At 39.3% G+C, this 15,052-nt stretch overlaps 1 protein-coding gene across 1 annotated transcript in view; it reads left to right on the top strand.

The window, feature by feature from the left end:
• The window catches only part of LOC149776299 (integrin alpha-V-like), a 165,587-nt gene that overhangs the window by 141,331 nt on the left and 9,204 nt on the right, over positions 1–15,052 (top strand). Inside the window, exons 20-21 of the mRNA XM_089942773.1 lie at positions 557–757; positions 2,425–2,544. Of these exons, the coding sequence (XP_089798899.1) occupies positions 557–757; positions 2,425–2,544 (321 nt within the window). The remainder of the gene's footprint in view (positions 1–556; positions 758–2,424; positions 2,545–15,052) is intronic.

Consider the following 15,052-nt stretch of genomic DNA (forward strand, 5'->3'; position numbering starts at 1 on the left):
TGGCTGTAGTCTTGAATGTCAACGAATGAACATTGTCATGATGTTAGCATGCAATCTGTTTCTGTGTATTTCATGCAAATTCTGTAACCCAACTATTGTTTTCATTCCATCGTGTCATACAATTTTGAATAGGTAATTTTTTCTTGGCTGTGTTTATTTTTCTTACCCTCAGGTGACTTCCAGGTATCCAAATACTTGATGACATTGGGAATCAGAAATAGCATGTGTCATCAGACATTGGACAGATGCATAAGAAGTCTTAATTTGAAGTTACCAGCAACTTTTGAATGCAAATCAAGTGCGAGTTATTTATGATCTTATATCCCCCAGATTTATGAGTGATCATCAGAAACATGTCACCATCATTATTTATCACTTGGATTTTAATATTCATTTAGGGTATTAAAATTATAATTTGAATTTGCTCAATATTACTAAAATTCCAAATGGCCAGATGGACTGGCTACTCATTATTTGCCCCAGTCAGCCTTGAAACTGGCTGGCGTATGCTGCATGAAAGTAACATGATGTGTTTGTTTTCTGTTGGATTCTGTAGAATGTCTCAGCAGGCTGTGTTATAACATATACAGAGAGTGACAAAATCCTGATGTCTTCTACAACTGTGGGGCCCACAGAACGAACAACACGCATTATAGACAGCCTACCAGTACCTAATCAGCAAAGGCGCAAAAGAGACGATCCACATGGTGTTCAGATGTCAGAATTGACAGTTCATGATCCATCAAAACTTGATATTGTAAGATTATTCATATATTTGCATGGTGATCAAATTTCCAGATTTTGCAACACATGATATTTTCCTTGCTACTTAAAAAGATGTGGATTTAAATTTGTCAACTGATGCAACCCAGTCTGTTGCCTTTATAGATTATCTGTATGGACTTAAATATGTGGATTGTGGGTAGAACACAGTCTGTTGTCATTATACATGTTTGAATATGCAAATGAGCTCATTCTGCTATCTTTATAGATGGATTGTCTTTTTCTGTTCTTTAAATTCATGCTTTATTTGTTTCCCTAAGGCAGGAAATAGTGATGTCAGGATTGGAAAACTTTCAGTTCACCAATTTAGAAACATGACAGTGGAATTTAAAGTTATTTTTGCAATAGACATGATAATATATTGAAATGCGTTTATCTATTTGTAATAAATTAATGGAGATATTTTGTTTTCATTGGTCATGTGACCAGATTGCTGTCACATGATAAAAATATCAGCATGCAACTAGTTGAACATGTCAGATTACAAAATGGACTGATTAATACGATAGTGTTCCGATCAATTTGGGTTACAGTGTACAAGTAATCCATCCATTTTTTAATATGTCACTTTGTTAAACCATGGTAATAGTCACATTACAAATTAATGATTATATGAGTTATATGATTAGTCTGGACACTTGAGTCACATGACCAAAATGGCCATTCGAAATGAGAGTCACAGCTGATTGTCTTCTTGATATTGATTATTCCTTGATTATTTATTGATATAGCATTATGGTTCAAATTGGCAACATGAGGTAAGGACGTGTTATTCCACAGGGATTTACAAGTTGTTAATCTTCAGATTTGATATGGAAAGATACTTTGCACATTGCCAAAGGCCATTTCATCTGACTGTAACCCAAGAGCCACATTGGGTATCAGTAACCGCATAAAAACTGTTCATATCTGCAATGATATGTTGTAGACAGACTTGGCTGCAATCATTGCAATGTTTTATGACTAGGTGAGATCAGATCCCAGACTGGAAGCATTATCAATACAAGATCTGGGTCAGTTAATTGGATCAACTGAAAATGTAAATATCTACCAAATTAAAACACACAGCAAGATGAAATTTTGTATGGATATTTATTACTAGCCAGATGAATGCAGTTAGTTAATTAGTAGACTGATTGATTTTTATTTCATTTTGCAGTTAGAATTGAGTTTTGCGTACAGTATATTTCTTGATTAAATTGTTTAGAGAGCAAGCACAAAAAAAGCATTAAACTGACAAAACTAACTGCAAAGACATTTACATGGAAAAGCTAGCATAGTTATATATTGTGAAACATGTTAGGACTCTTACATCATGATAGCACATAATGATTATTTCTTCTTCACAGATCATCCATTCATATTAACATTTTTCACTTTCCTTATGTTTATTTTGAAGCTAAATTATTTGTCATATTTTGAATGGGCAATTCATTTTCTTCAGTTGAATCTGTTTCTGATTTTCATTGTTCCAAATACCCCCAATCCTTATGTCAAGGATTGGAGATATTGTCTTATATTTGTAAATTATAATGTCTGAGACTCTTAGTTTATCGGTAATTTAATATCAAATAATAAACTTTTTACATGTTTTATGTACAGAAAGAATAAATCCAATGAAAATCTTTTTTTGTGTTGTAGACTTGTACAAACTATCAGTGTCATCTAGTCACGTGTAATATAGGTGCTGTAAAAGGAGAAGAAAAGAAAACCGTGGATGTGAATATTAACATTGTTGAGAAAAACATTCCATCAGATAAGGTAGATGTTTTAATTTCACTCCATTATTCGATGCAGATTTTTCACTACATTATTTTAAAAGCACATTATTATGTATGTCAGCAGCAGGGAAGTTGTACAGACCAGCCGTTCCAGCCAAAATAAACCTTCCTGCAAGAACTTTCTCCGTAGAAGTCTCAGATTTCACTTTTGAGCCTTCCTACGAAAATTAATTTGCGTAAAATCCCCGCCGAGTGCAATTTTTGTGTGCATTCAAGCAAGGAAAAAAGGAAGATTTTCTGGGGGGGTCCGGGATATTTTTTTGTGTTAGTGTGATTTTGCATCTTTGGGCTGCATTTGTCATGAATAAATTTGATCGAGACCGATTCGATATCTACTACGCGGATCATGAAGATTGATCGTGATAAAACCATGCGGCGTTGCCTGAGCGCGACTGAATAAATTTTTGAATTTGTTTATGTCCATGTCGCCGTTGCACCAAGTCTGATGGATATTTCTCAGCGTGTGTGTGTCTACGCCATTGAACACCGATAAAATATTACAATTGTCCCTGATCACCTTGGGAATCTGCGTGTATCGCTGTGTCACGTAAATAACATCGGTGTTCTTGTGTCTGCCACGCGAAAATATCCTAGCCGGATTGGTCTGCTTGTCCAGCATAACATCATCGAATACGACGAGATTATTAACATCGCCGTCTAAATTTTCCACGGTTGGAGCTTCATTAATGTCTGTGATAAATTCGATTGTGCCCTCATCGGTATTGTCGCTAAATTCCTTTAGCACCTGATAACATCGCTGATCGTCAACGGACGGTGCAACCAAATACAACTTGTCCCATTTCAGCCATCGCATTATCAAATTTAGCAACAACTGCGTTTTTCCAGAACCAGACGGGCCAATAATTATCATCCTTATCGAATTTGGTAATACCGCGTTATGTTTTATTTGCTCGCGTCGCTTCGTGGCGGAAAAGTCAATTACATTCATGTTACTAGAATACATGGATCTATATTGTGTTAAGTGTCGCACTCACACAGCTACGTTAAATCCAATCGAAATTGTCACACGCAACAACAGAAACGCAATCAAGGGGGAATGCGAAGTTTGCAAGACTCGCAAGTTTAAATTTGTAAAAAAAAAAAGTAGAACCGGAGGAGACATTGCCTCCTCCTTGTCAAATCTACCCGGAACTCCCTGGGCGAAATATCCCGGAGAGAAGCATCTACCAGGATACAATTATTGTGGACCCGGAACAAGACTCGATATAAGACTCGATGATAATGACCAACCAAATCAAGGCGAAGATCCAGTAAACGCCATCGATAGCGCTTGTTACTACCACGACCTCGCATATCGCAGCGGAGATTTACAACAAAGACATCTCGCTGATATCAAGCTAATTCACGCACTAGACGCGATTCCCGATAAAAGTTTCAAAGAGAAATTAGCAACATGGTTGATAAAAGGCGCAATGAAAGGTAAATTAGTATTCGGTGCTGGTAAATAATAATGGAGCAGATATATTATTCTCCGCGAGGATTTTGGCGAGGAAAATCAGCAATAGCCAAACTCGCCAAGGCCGCTAAAGTAAAACAATCCGTTGCTGAATCGTGGTTATCGAAACAGGCAATTTGGCAAATATATCTTCCTCCGCCTAAGAAAATACCATATGCAAGTTTCACCGTCAGTGTTCCTAATGAGGTCCATCAGGCTGATCTTATGTTTCTTCCTTACGATACCGTCGACGGAGTCACATACAAATATGTTCTGACAGTCGTTGATATCGCTAGCAGGTATAAAGAAGCCGAGCCATTATCGAATAAAACAGCAACGGAGATCGCTAAGGCGTTTAGCGAAATTTATTCACGATCCCCGTTGACATGGCCGAAGCTTCTCCAGGTTGATCCGGGTCGAGAATTTCTTGGTGCGGTTACTTCACTGATGAAAAAGAATAATGTTAAAATCCGTCGCGGTATTGTAGGTGTTCATCACAATCAAGCTATCGTCGAAAGATTCAACAAAACACTCGCGGAAAGATTATTCGGATATCAGTACGCGCGTGAATTCATTCAAGATAATCGATCTCATGATTGGGTATCAAGATTGCCTCACGTGATTAACGCGCTAAATAACGAAGTAACTCGAACAATAGCAATGAAACCTGCAATTGCAATTACAAAATCGAATATACCCCTAAAGCGAGATTCCACAATTCCGCCTGTGCTAGGTAGCGTCACGGTCAGGTATTTATATAAAGAAGGCGAGGCCGAGGGAGGCAGAAAAAGAGCAACCGATCCAAACTGGAGCGTCACAACACACAAAATATCAGCCGTAACAAGATCATCGGGAAGACCAGCAATTTATATTCTAGATTTGCTAGCGCCACAACGCGGATTTACCAAGGAGGAATTACAAATAATACCGAAAGATACTCAACTACCACCAGCGTCACTAATGTGATTTATTCGAATTCTACCTAACTGAGATAATTTTCTTACTCTCGACACGGCTAAATATACCAAATTTGACCAGGAAATTCTATCATCGACGATCCAAACTTGGCCATGCACGGTCAATCCCTGCGATGAATGTATCGTTGTTGCGTATCCAAGTTTCCATGGCGATTTTTCTGCGTTTATCGCGTCATTAACAAGATTAATATCAACGAGGATAATATCATTCAAGACCAAGATTTTTTCCTCTCCGCAGGGTAAAGTAACACTGATATTTTGTTTCCTAGTATCAGCGGGCCTATAGCATAACGGCACCTGCAACGTTGGAAATTTCTCGTAATGCAACTTAAATAACATTTCCTGGATAATATCACGAACAATTTTCCTACTAGCAACGATTAGATGATCGGGACGCCACAAATTTAGAAAATCATCCATCGGAGTTTCGTCGATTATTCTTCTCATCACATCGCATTGAATTTTATTCGGTTGTAATCGAATTAATTTCTTAAATTCGGTCAGTAAAATATCAGTTGATCTGTAATCGGCGTCGATCTCTTCATAATAGTCAACGAAGCTTCTGAGCCATTCATGAGGCGATTCACCATCAGTCGGATCAGGCTGACCGTGATCTCCGCACATTACCACGGCGGTATTTTTCCCCTCCAGCCAAGTCAATATCGATTTTAGCGTGACTAGATTTACCGTGCAAATTTCATCAAATATTATGATCTTGTTGATATATTTGTTTCCCATGCGAGCCGAATCCCATAATCCACCGCTGTATTTGAAATAACTATGATACGTGCAAGAACCAACCCCGCGTTGCTTTATTTCTCGCGCTAATCTATGAGTCGGAGTCAACACGATCATATCGGAGTTTGCAAAAAAATTTATCGCTCGCGTTGTTTTACCGCTACCACCAGGACCATTCATGTAAACGAATTTGCTACGTGAAATTGGGTCAAATGCAGATGCAGCCGTCGATATTTCCTCAAATTTATCTCGATGAAATTTATCGCAATCTTCGACATCGGCGTCTTCACAATAATCTAGAATATCCTCGTTTTTTATCCTCCAAGTCCCCCAAGAGCTACCATCGGTGATTAAATTTTCTAGCTTGTATTGGTATTTTTTATCGATATAAAACGAATCCGTTGCAACTCTTACCGCGATATCAGAAAATTTATTTATCATTGACAGTAAATTTATACTCACATAAGCGAGCATCGACGACCGCAAATGCGTATACTGCGCTGATTCTCCATCAAGGTAACTAATCACGGTACCTAACTTCGCTCCGTCGATGATAATATTCTCTCTGTTGCAGAATATTCCTCGCGATACCGTATCGGCGATAATAAAATCCATCTCGGCGTCATTGATAAATAACCTAGCGTGTCGGTGTTTATGATCAACGGATCCTCCTTGAGTAAATTTGCCAATTATTTTTCTTCCGATATCTTTCGCGTTGTCACAATCCGTCGGCAACCACACCTTAGTTTGTTTCCTGTATGATATAATTGCCTCGCTCACTGTCAACGATACTAACATCGATGAATCCAGCATATATCTCAACAACACCGTAGGAACCCAACGACGCTGGGATAAATGCCTACCGAACCAAATATAGCAAATTTTATGCAAATTTTCAGCAAACTCGAACGAAGTAACACAAGCGAATCCGGTCATGACAAAATCAGGCAACGGTCCATTAATCGCTACTCTCGTCATCTCGCTGGTAGGATGGCCAAATTTAGCAAAATAATCCGCACAATCGCCATATCCGAGGAAACTTCCAGGATAACACGCGCTCATGTCAACGGAGATCATATCTTCGAAATAATACTTGGTATTCCACAATCCGCCATGGCCGTATTCGATGCAGCTAAGTTGAATATCAGCGAGATATTCATTCCTCGTAGGTTTCCACGAGTTTCTCTCTCTGGCAGCGTGAGCAGCAACAGATGGAACCGTAAAGCAATTCGTTAGTAGCTGATCGGGATTCGACGAATATTTCACCGCGAGATTTTTCATCAATTCGTGTAATATTTCATCACGGTAAATATCGCCGCATGGCAATATAAACTGATCGTATTTTTCTTCGCTCGAGAATAACCAAATTGATATTGGATCAGACGAGCTCAATTTTTTGATAAATCTAAACATGGCATCGGAATTGTCCTTCACAGAAAATTCCGCAGATTTATTATCTGTGGGATACAATTTATCTGTGGGATAAAATTTAACCACACGATCCCGTGGAAATATCATTACCGACTGCGACCACGCATGGGAATTGTGATCGACAATCTCGATTGGTGCTCCTCGGGATCTATACGGCGACGAGTATAATATTTCTCCCGATAGCGTTTTCACGGTAATTGGAAATTTAAGTTTTTTACTCAACGCAGCCACATCATCCACCGATGCACCATCAGCGACGGTCCTCGCCCACGCGTTAATTTTATTCAACCTCAACTGGGTCAGACCAGATCCACGTCGTGCGTTTTTCATGTGTTCGATAACACGCTCAGCCACGCAGTTTATCTTCGGCGATTCTTTCATCGCAGGTAGATTTTTCGCGTCAGGATTATTATTCAGCCGATAAATTCCATAAACAACAGCGCTGGATGGATACGCCCTGGCATAATAAGGACCGTCGATTCCCAATAACAATCCGGGCTTAGAATTTTTATCGAGAATGACGTTTTTCTTACCGCCACGCACGGGATCTCGTTTATCGCGAATAATCCAAGTGTCGTCCGGCATTTGTGCGATAAATTTTATTCCGAAGATAAATCGCTCTTCTTTATGTTCGTTTTTTATGTGCTCGATTATTTTCTTGGCTCGCTCCAGATTCATCGTAGCATCAACAGAGTTAGTTTTCCAAGTCGACCAAACATGAACAGCTCCATCATCGAAGAATTCTTTCTTGGCCCGATCAACCTCAGGAATGATATATTCTGCCTCATCAAGATCAAATGCATCCATGATTATATTTTAGACAAATGTTTAAATTATAATATGCATTGCAAATGGATAACAATCGGATCAACAAAATCATGCGACAAATCCTGCAGAGGCGATTATTGCGGCGCTCACATATATGCAATTCGACGTGGCAGTAAAGGACCACAACGTTGCTTAGTTTGCCAAGTTGGCACTCGAGGAAAGACCCGATTATGTTTATCCTGTGGAGGGAAAAATTATCGGGAATTACGAAGATATTACGAAAAGAGATCCTCGTCGGTTATAACATGTGAAGAAGATTATATTAATCGATTCAAAGCAAATTATGATTTAGACATATAATTATTATATAATGAACTTGAAATCAACGATTCCTCCAACAACAATGACATGCGAGTTTAAATCTCATCCTACGATCATGGGATACGAGTCATCATCGGATGGTATTGTCAGAAATATCAAAACGAAGAATCGTGTTGGTAATGTTGATATCAATGGATATCTCAGATTTACCGTCAACAAAAATGATAAAAGAAGAGGCGCAAGGTACTTCAATCACAGATTCGTATACGAGTGCTATCACGGACCAATAAAAATTGGACTTGTCATCGATCACATTGACGGAAATAAACTCAACAACAAGCTATCTAACATTCGAGCAGTAACTCAGAGTGAAAATTGTAGATCCGGCAATACCGGTGGTGCGCGATCGGCTAAGTCGGTCAAATCAGTAAATCGAGAAACAGGCAATGAGCTTGTATTTGAGTCGATGAGGGCCGCTGCAAGATACTTCGGTATTAATACCGTCTCGGTACGATATGCAGCAGAAAAAATACACAGGGCGACGTTTTCATATGACCTCGGTGCGTGGATCGAGTTTTCCTATATTCCGATAATATTCGATTCGGAAAGTGAGGATAAAAATTAATTAAATATTACAAAAATTATATAATGGACGAACAGAATATAAATAACATCATCGAAGCTATCGATGACCTGAGAAAAAAAAATATAAATCTTCCCTCGGAGTTGGACGCGAATAAAATCCGATCCGAATTCGAGACGATTGTTCAGGGAAAACTCGAATATAAATACACGCTGCCGTCAGAGTACAAATTAATAAAAAAGATCCAAATTGCCATGTATCAATCACTTGCGACTGTCAGCGATGATCAAATCGAGGATTTTGTTAAATTATCGAAGCTGGTAGAAAAAGCTAGGTTGATTTTATCAGACGCATACGAATCGAGAAAAATTACAAGCTCGCGTGTCAGGCAGCTGAAAAAGCTGGTCGATGAAAAAGTCAAGGAATCTTGAAGATTTCTGCAACAAAAAAAAACAAAAATTAAAAAAATATATTAATTTTGAAAATTTCCTTGGTTTTTATTTATTTTTTTGGCCTGTTTTTTTCCCGTGGAGAGATTTAAGAATCTTTGATTCTATGATCTTACCAGCAAGTTGATACTTAGCGTTTCCCCGCGTACATCAAGCAAATGTCCATTTTGATCCGTCAGTTTGAAATTTATCCTCGACAATATTCGATTGTGACATCGCAGATAAAACGGATTTACTGGCTCTTTTATTATCAAAAAACCCGGAGATGCGCTAGGTGAAAACGAATATAAGATAAATCCCTGCTGTGCCTGCTCTGACACAGACGAATCAACGTTGTAGCTGTTTTCAACAACATCCGCGTGAAGATAAATCGCGATAACTTCCGTTATGTTAACGATACCCGGCGAGATATGCCGCCCTTGCCTGGCAGGATCATTATCGTGTTTGAGAATCGATTCTGATTGTATTTTTTTAGTCCACGCGGCATGTAATTTCGGAAATAAATCATCGATGGTATCAGTGACGGATTTTCTCATTTCATCAACATCATAATCGGGAAATTTGAAATTTGGTAGCGTTTCCTCGGTTAATTCAAATACTCTCATGAATTTTTGTTTTTCTCCTGAATTTTTGATCAACTCGAATTTGCTAATAGGAAGAACATAATCGGCAATTGATATATCGTCGACTATCGCCCGAATGAACATACCATGATAATATTCAACATCATTCGTGAGTTGATTTAAAATCTTCACGCGTCCGATAATTTCGCTACATGAGCCTGATTTATTTAAGATGCATTCATGAAAGGATTCCCGCAATAAATTTAATTGTAATTTATGTTCTTGAATAAATTCGTCGAGGGTTCTTCTTATCAAGATACCGTCTATGGGGGCTATTATCCTGTTAATGTTGGTAGCGTCGAAGATTTTCACACCGGGGGGAATTTTAGGAAGAGGCAACCACGAGAGAATTCTTTCGTCCCTAAAAGTAAAAGCGAACATTACCAGGTTAAATTTGTGGTTATTCATGAGGTTGATGGCGCTGTGGATCAGAGGCTTGTGTTTGATATCTCCGTACCATCCTTCGTCGGTGATAAAATCTGATTTTTTTGGTTCCGGTAGTTCTGGAGGAGCTTCCTCGTGCCAACCTGGAATAATAAAATCAGATTTTTCTGGTTTTGCCAGAGGTGCGATTTCGGGCCAACCTAGAACTGTCCTAATCGATGACTGGTAAATATCAACGATATATGGCGATTTTACTTCGATTATCGACGACAACGTTGGATCGTGCGAGGATATTTTTATTCCTGGAGTAGCATCGCCGGTTATATTTGATATTCTACTGGTAAGTTCCTTACCTAGTTGCTCAATTTCGTAACTGCCTGTTGGTATGCCAACGACGATCCAATCGGGAGTTCCATCGGGACGGTTTTTATTGGCAAAAACAAGCGAATTATTCGACGATAATCTACCAAATGATTTCGATCTAACATTGGGCCAGCTGTTATAGACGCGTAATTGTGACAGCGCAATTTCTTTAACGCTAATTGGTGTTGGAAAATCGATACTAAATTCTGGCCTGGTTGAGCTTGCCGATATCAGCGTTGTTGTCAGCGGAGTCGTGTTTGTCACGATTTGGGCTAGTTCGGACATTACTATTAATATTTATTTGTTCAATCTCGGAGTAAATACTTATCATCGAAGAAAATTCTAGGTCGGATATAACGCCGTCGTTGAGACTCTCAGAAAGCAGCGACGATAATTTTGAATACGCGCCGTTGACCTGGGATAATTTACTCGTGTACAGGGATAATTTCTCATTCGTGCACGAGGATATTTTTTTCGCGATGATATTGAGAACACCGGCGATTGTCGTTGTCGATGATATTATTATCGTTGCTGCGATCGGCGCGATTGTTGTTACCGCGGATAAGATTATTCCCGCACCGGCGATTATTGCACTTACCGCGTACACGGCGACATCGATGGCAATTAATCTGCGTTGATATTTTTTTATTTTTACCTGATACTCGTCGAGAAGTTTTTTTAGCGAATCCTGCCATGAACGCGCCTGATTGTAACGGTAATCCGATGCGGTCATTTTATTAGTATCTACAATAACAATTACGGAATTACCAATTGTGTTTATCCCGGAATACCAACTGTGGACCATCCCGATAAATATTCGAAAATTACAAAATAGGGGATTGGTCCTGTGGTGGTTCTATCTGGTGGTTCTAGTTCGAATAATGTATCGCTATCTTCACTTAATGAAATAATAAAAAATCCAGGGTAGAATTCATGGATTTTACGATTCTGTCCTACATCTACCTTAAATTTTATCTCGGAGATAATATATACTCGATATACGCCAGTAATTGGCGCGATGAAAACAAATCCGAAACCTTGGGGTTCCCAAGTAAAATTTAGTGTCTTTACCACAAATGGTACATGGCAGGGAAGATTTTCTGTTTCTACCTCCGCTGGTATCGAAATACGCGCTAATCTTCCAAGATTCATTGATGATATTTTTGTGTTAATATCGCTAATTTTTGTAGTTGCGTCGAGAAGTTTCGCACTTAAATCTCGAATTTCTCCGTCGTACACTGATGTATCGAATTTTTGACGCGCTAATTCACGTACCACGTTAATTTCATCGTTGATTTTAGTAATATCCTCGTTGATTTTTTTCGTTTTCTCGCTGAGATCATCGATTGATGTTTTATCGATTTTCTGACCCATCGCGGTATTTATTTTGGTAATATCGGCGAGAATTTCAGTGATATCCTCGTTGATTTTTCTCACTTTATCGCTAAGATCGTCATGCGATGCTTGATCGGCTTTTTTCTTTGCTAGTTCGTTTGCGGCGGAGGAAGTATTGCTGGATGTTTTTATATCATCCTCAAATTTTTTGCTAAATTTAGCTAAGGCATCGTCGAGTTTTTTAAGGTCGTTATTTATCCTGTTAAGTCTTTTTGTCATTCTGTCCTGAAGATCGTCGTGTAATGTTTTATCGGCCTTTAGAAGCAACGTTGCTGATAGCTCGTTGTCCTTTTTTTCCACATCCGCGATATTGGCCTTCAAGGGTAACTTCGCTATAATATCGGCGATGGATTTTGATACCGAATCTGACAGGCTAGTAAATTGATTAATGCGATCGTTATATTCGTCTCGCTTGATTATATCAGTTATTTTCACGTTGCTGGTTTGTAATCTTCCTTCGCGGCTCTGAAAAACAGCAACTTCGCCAGGATCCACTTCTGACAGCGATAGAAGATTGTTAATATCATCCCTTGTGGCGAACTTTGATAGATCAACGTCAGTCACTTCTGCTTCCTTCTTCCTGTAGATAAATCTACCGTAAATGTCAACCATGATATTTATCTATGGCATATTCAAATACAATTTTATGATACGGGTCGGATGATTTTGAAATTGCATCGAGGACGTTAATTGACTCTGGGCCGCATATCGGTGGATCCGTTAATGTCTGCGTCGGAAGCGTCGAATACCAAACTGGAATATTCAACGAAGACACGTAACTGATAAATTCCTTCGGTGGTGCTAATCCGTACGAGTCAAAATAAACGACTTCGCGAGGATTAATCGCGTAGGCAACCCAGTGTGTGCCAGGGCCTGTATTTGCATCAAGATTTATTATTCCTGTCTCGGTAGGGTTTGGTTTTTCTGGTAGTTGGTCCCGCATAAATACGCCTCTGAAAAATTTTATTTTTTTTTTTCTTTACTTCGCTAAGTAGATCTAAATTTGAGGCTGGTAGACTCGACTTAAGCCGGATCCGTACGGGGGTCGTCTTAAGTAAAGGCCGTTTCCCTTTTTTTTACCGTATCTTCCTCCCATCACTTTTTGTGCTAATTTGGAACCTACACCTCCAAGCGCGCCTAACCCTAATGCTTTTCCAATTGCCGGAAGAGCCCCAGCTAGCAGCCCTGGAAGAGCGGCAAATAGAGGGAAAATGCCGCCCGTTTTGACCATGTCTCTGATGGCGCCTATACTAAGACTCACATGAACACCAGAATTTGCTGATTTGGCCTTGGAGAAACGTTCACGTTGACTTTTGGTTAGCGATAGTTTGTTAGGTCCACCCTGAATTTGATCGTTTTTCAAGGTTAATTTCATACCGCATCGCTTTGATATCGCTGATTGGAGCTTTTTCATCTGACCCGGGGTCAGAGTTACACTGACGTGTTCGTATGGCATATTAATAATCGCTTAATCTAAATTTAGAAATATTCGATTTTGTTACATTTTCTCGACAGGAGCATCGATGACTCTCATTCTGCCGATGATGCCTTCCAAGATCATTGTTCTATCGCTGAGAATAACCGCGATAGCTCTTGCTACTTGTCCACCTGTGTCAATTCTGGCTTTGAAATGAATATCGACAACGGATTGTTTTACCAGGTCGAGATGTTCCAAGGAAAAGTAGTAGATAGGATAGCGAGTATTAAAATCCATCTGTGATATTTGTAATCCTGTATCGATATTTTGATCGCGGCCCATGAAACTTAGCAAGCGATGATATGCACGGGCCGTCGAATAGGTGGGAAAATCAATTGATATTTCCTCGGATGGTTCCTGTTGGCCGTTTATTCTCAGTGATACGTTTGTTGCTGCGAAATTGTCAAATATCATATGACTGTGAGTTTGATCGTATCTATTTGCATTTTGAAGAACTACAAAGATGTGTCTAGGTGCCGAGAAACCCTGCTGTGATGCAATTCGCCAGGTAAATATTCAGTTAATATTAATATCAGTAGCGTCGGTTGTTGTTGTTAACCAAGACATAACGGATTTACCACCCTGATTCATGAATGACAATAATTTTTTTTCCACTAGTATCGATGGAGTTATCGCTGGCATCCACAAGGTAAATTTGTTTAGGATTACCTTACCCGCATCAGGAACAGTATTATTGTCTCTCCAGATAGCTCTGTTATTACCCGTATCATCTCGAACAAACGAAATCGTGTGTTTCGCTCCGTAGATAACTTTTCTGAAGTGTCTACAAAATCCAAAAATATGAGATAAAGGAATTGCACAGGAGAATCTTAAACTAGGACCAATCAACATAGATTTCCGCGTGGCAAATCCGAGATTGTAATTGGAATTGGTGTCGATCATTACCGCCATCTGGGTGGCGGGATTAACACCAGCTGCATCATTCGGTATAGCGATGTTATACTGGATATGATCGGCACTGTCGTTATTATCCTTGGCGAACATCATACTAGGACCAGCTGACCTGGTAAAATCATCCGAATATCTGGCCATACCTATCACCGTCGTTGCAACATCAGCGTTACTTATAATTGATTCAATTTCTCTTCCATCAATCATGTAGGCGACGCTCTTGAATAAAGCCATAATTCCGTTATTGACAAATCCAACTTTGGAATCTGCTGGATAATTGGTATCATTATTTCTCCTTAATTCACCACCAAATTCAATATATGCCTCAGATGGAAGAAAATATCTCGTTGTGTCGTGGACTTGAATTTCCAAGCGATTAGGTGTATTTGGGTCAACTGCGTCGTACGAGAAATACTGGAAATCTCGCACGGATGTGTCCCTACCTACAGGCTCGTCCATGTCGAACACTTCGTTTGACACTTGTGCGAACATTTATTAATAAGATTCTCATCTAAAACGAAGACCGCTGCCTGAAATAAAACTTGTATTTACGAGATTTGTTTTAGCAGCTTCCTGTGCTAGATTTGTGTTAGCAACTTCCTGTGCCAGAT

The sequence above is a fragment of the Sinohyriopsis cumingii genome, chromosome 18, assembly GCF_028554795.1.
Source record: "Sinohyriopsis cumingii isolate HCF-2022 chromosome 18, ASM2855479v2, whole genome shotgun sequence".
NCBI lineage: Eukaryota > Metazoa > Mollusca > Bivalvia > Unionida > Unionidae > Sinohyriopsis > Sinohyriopsis cumingii.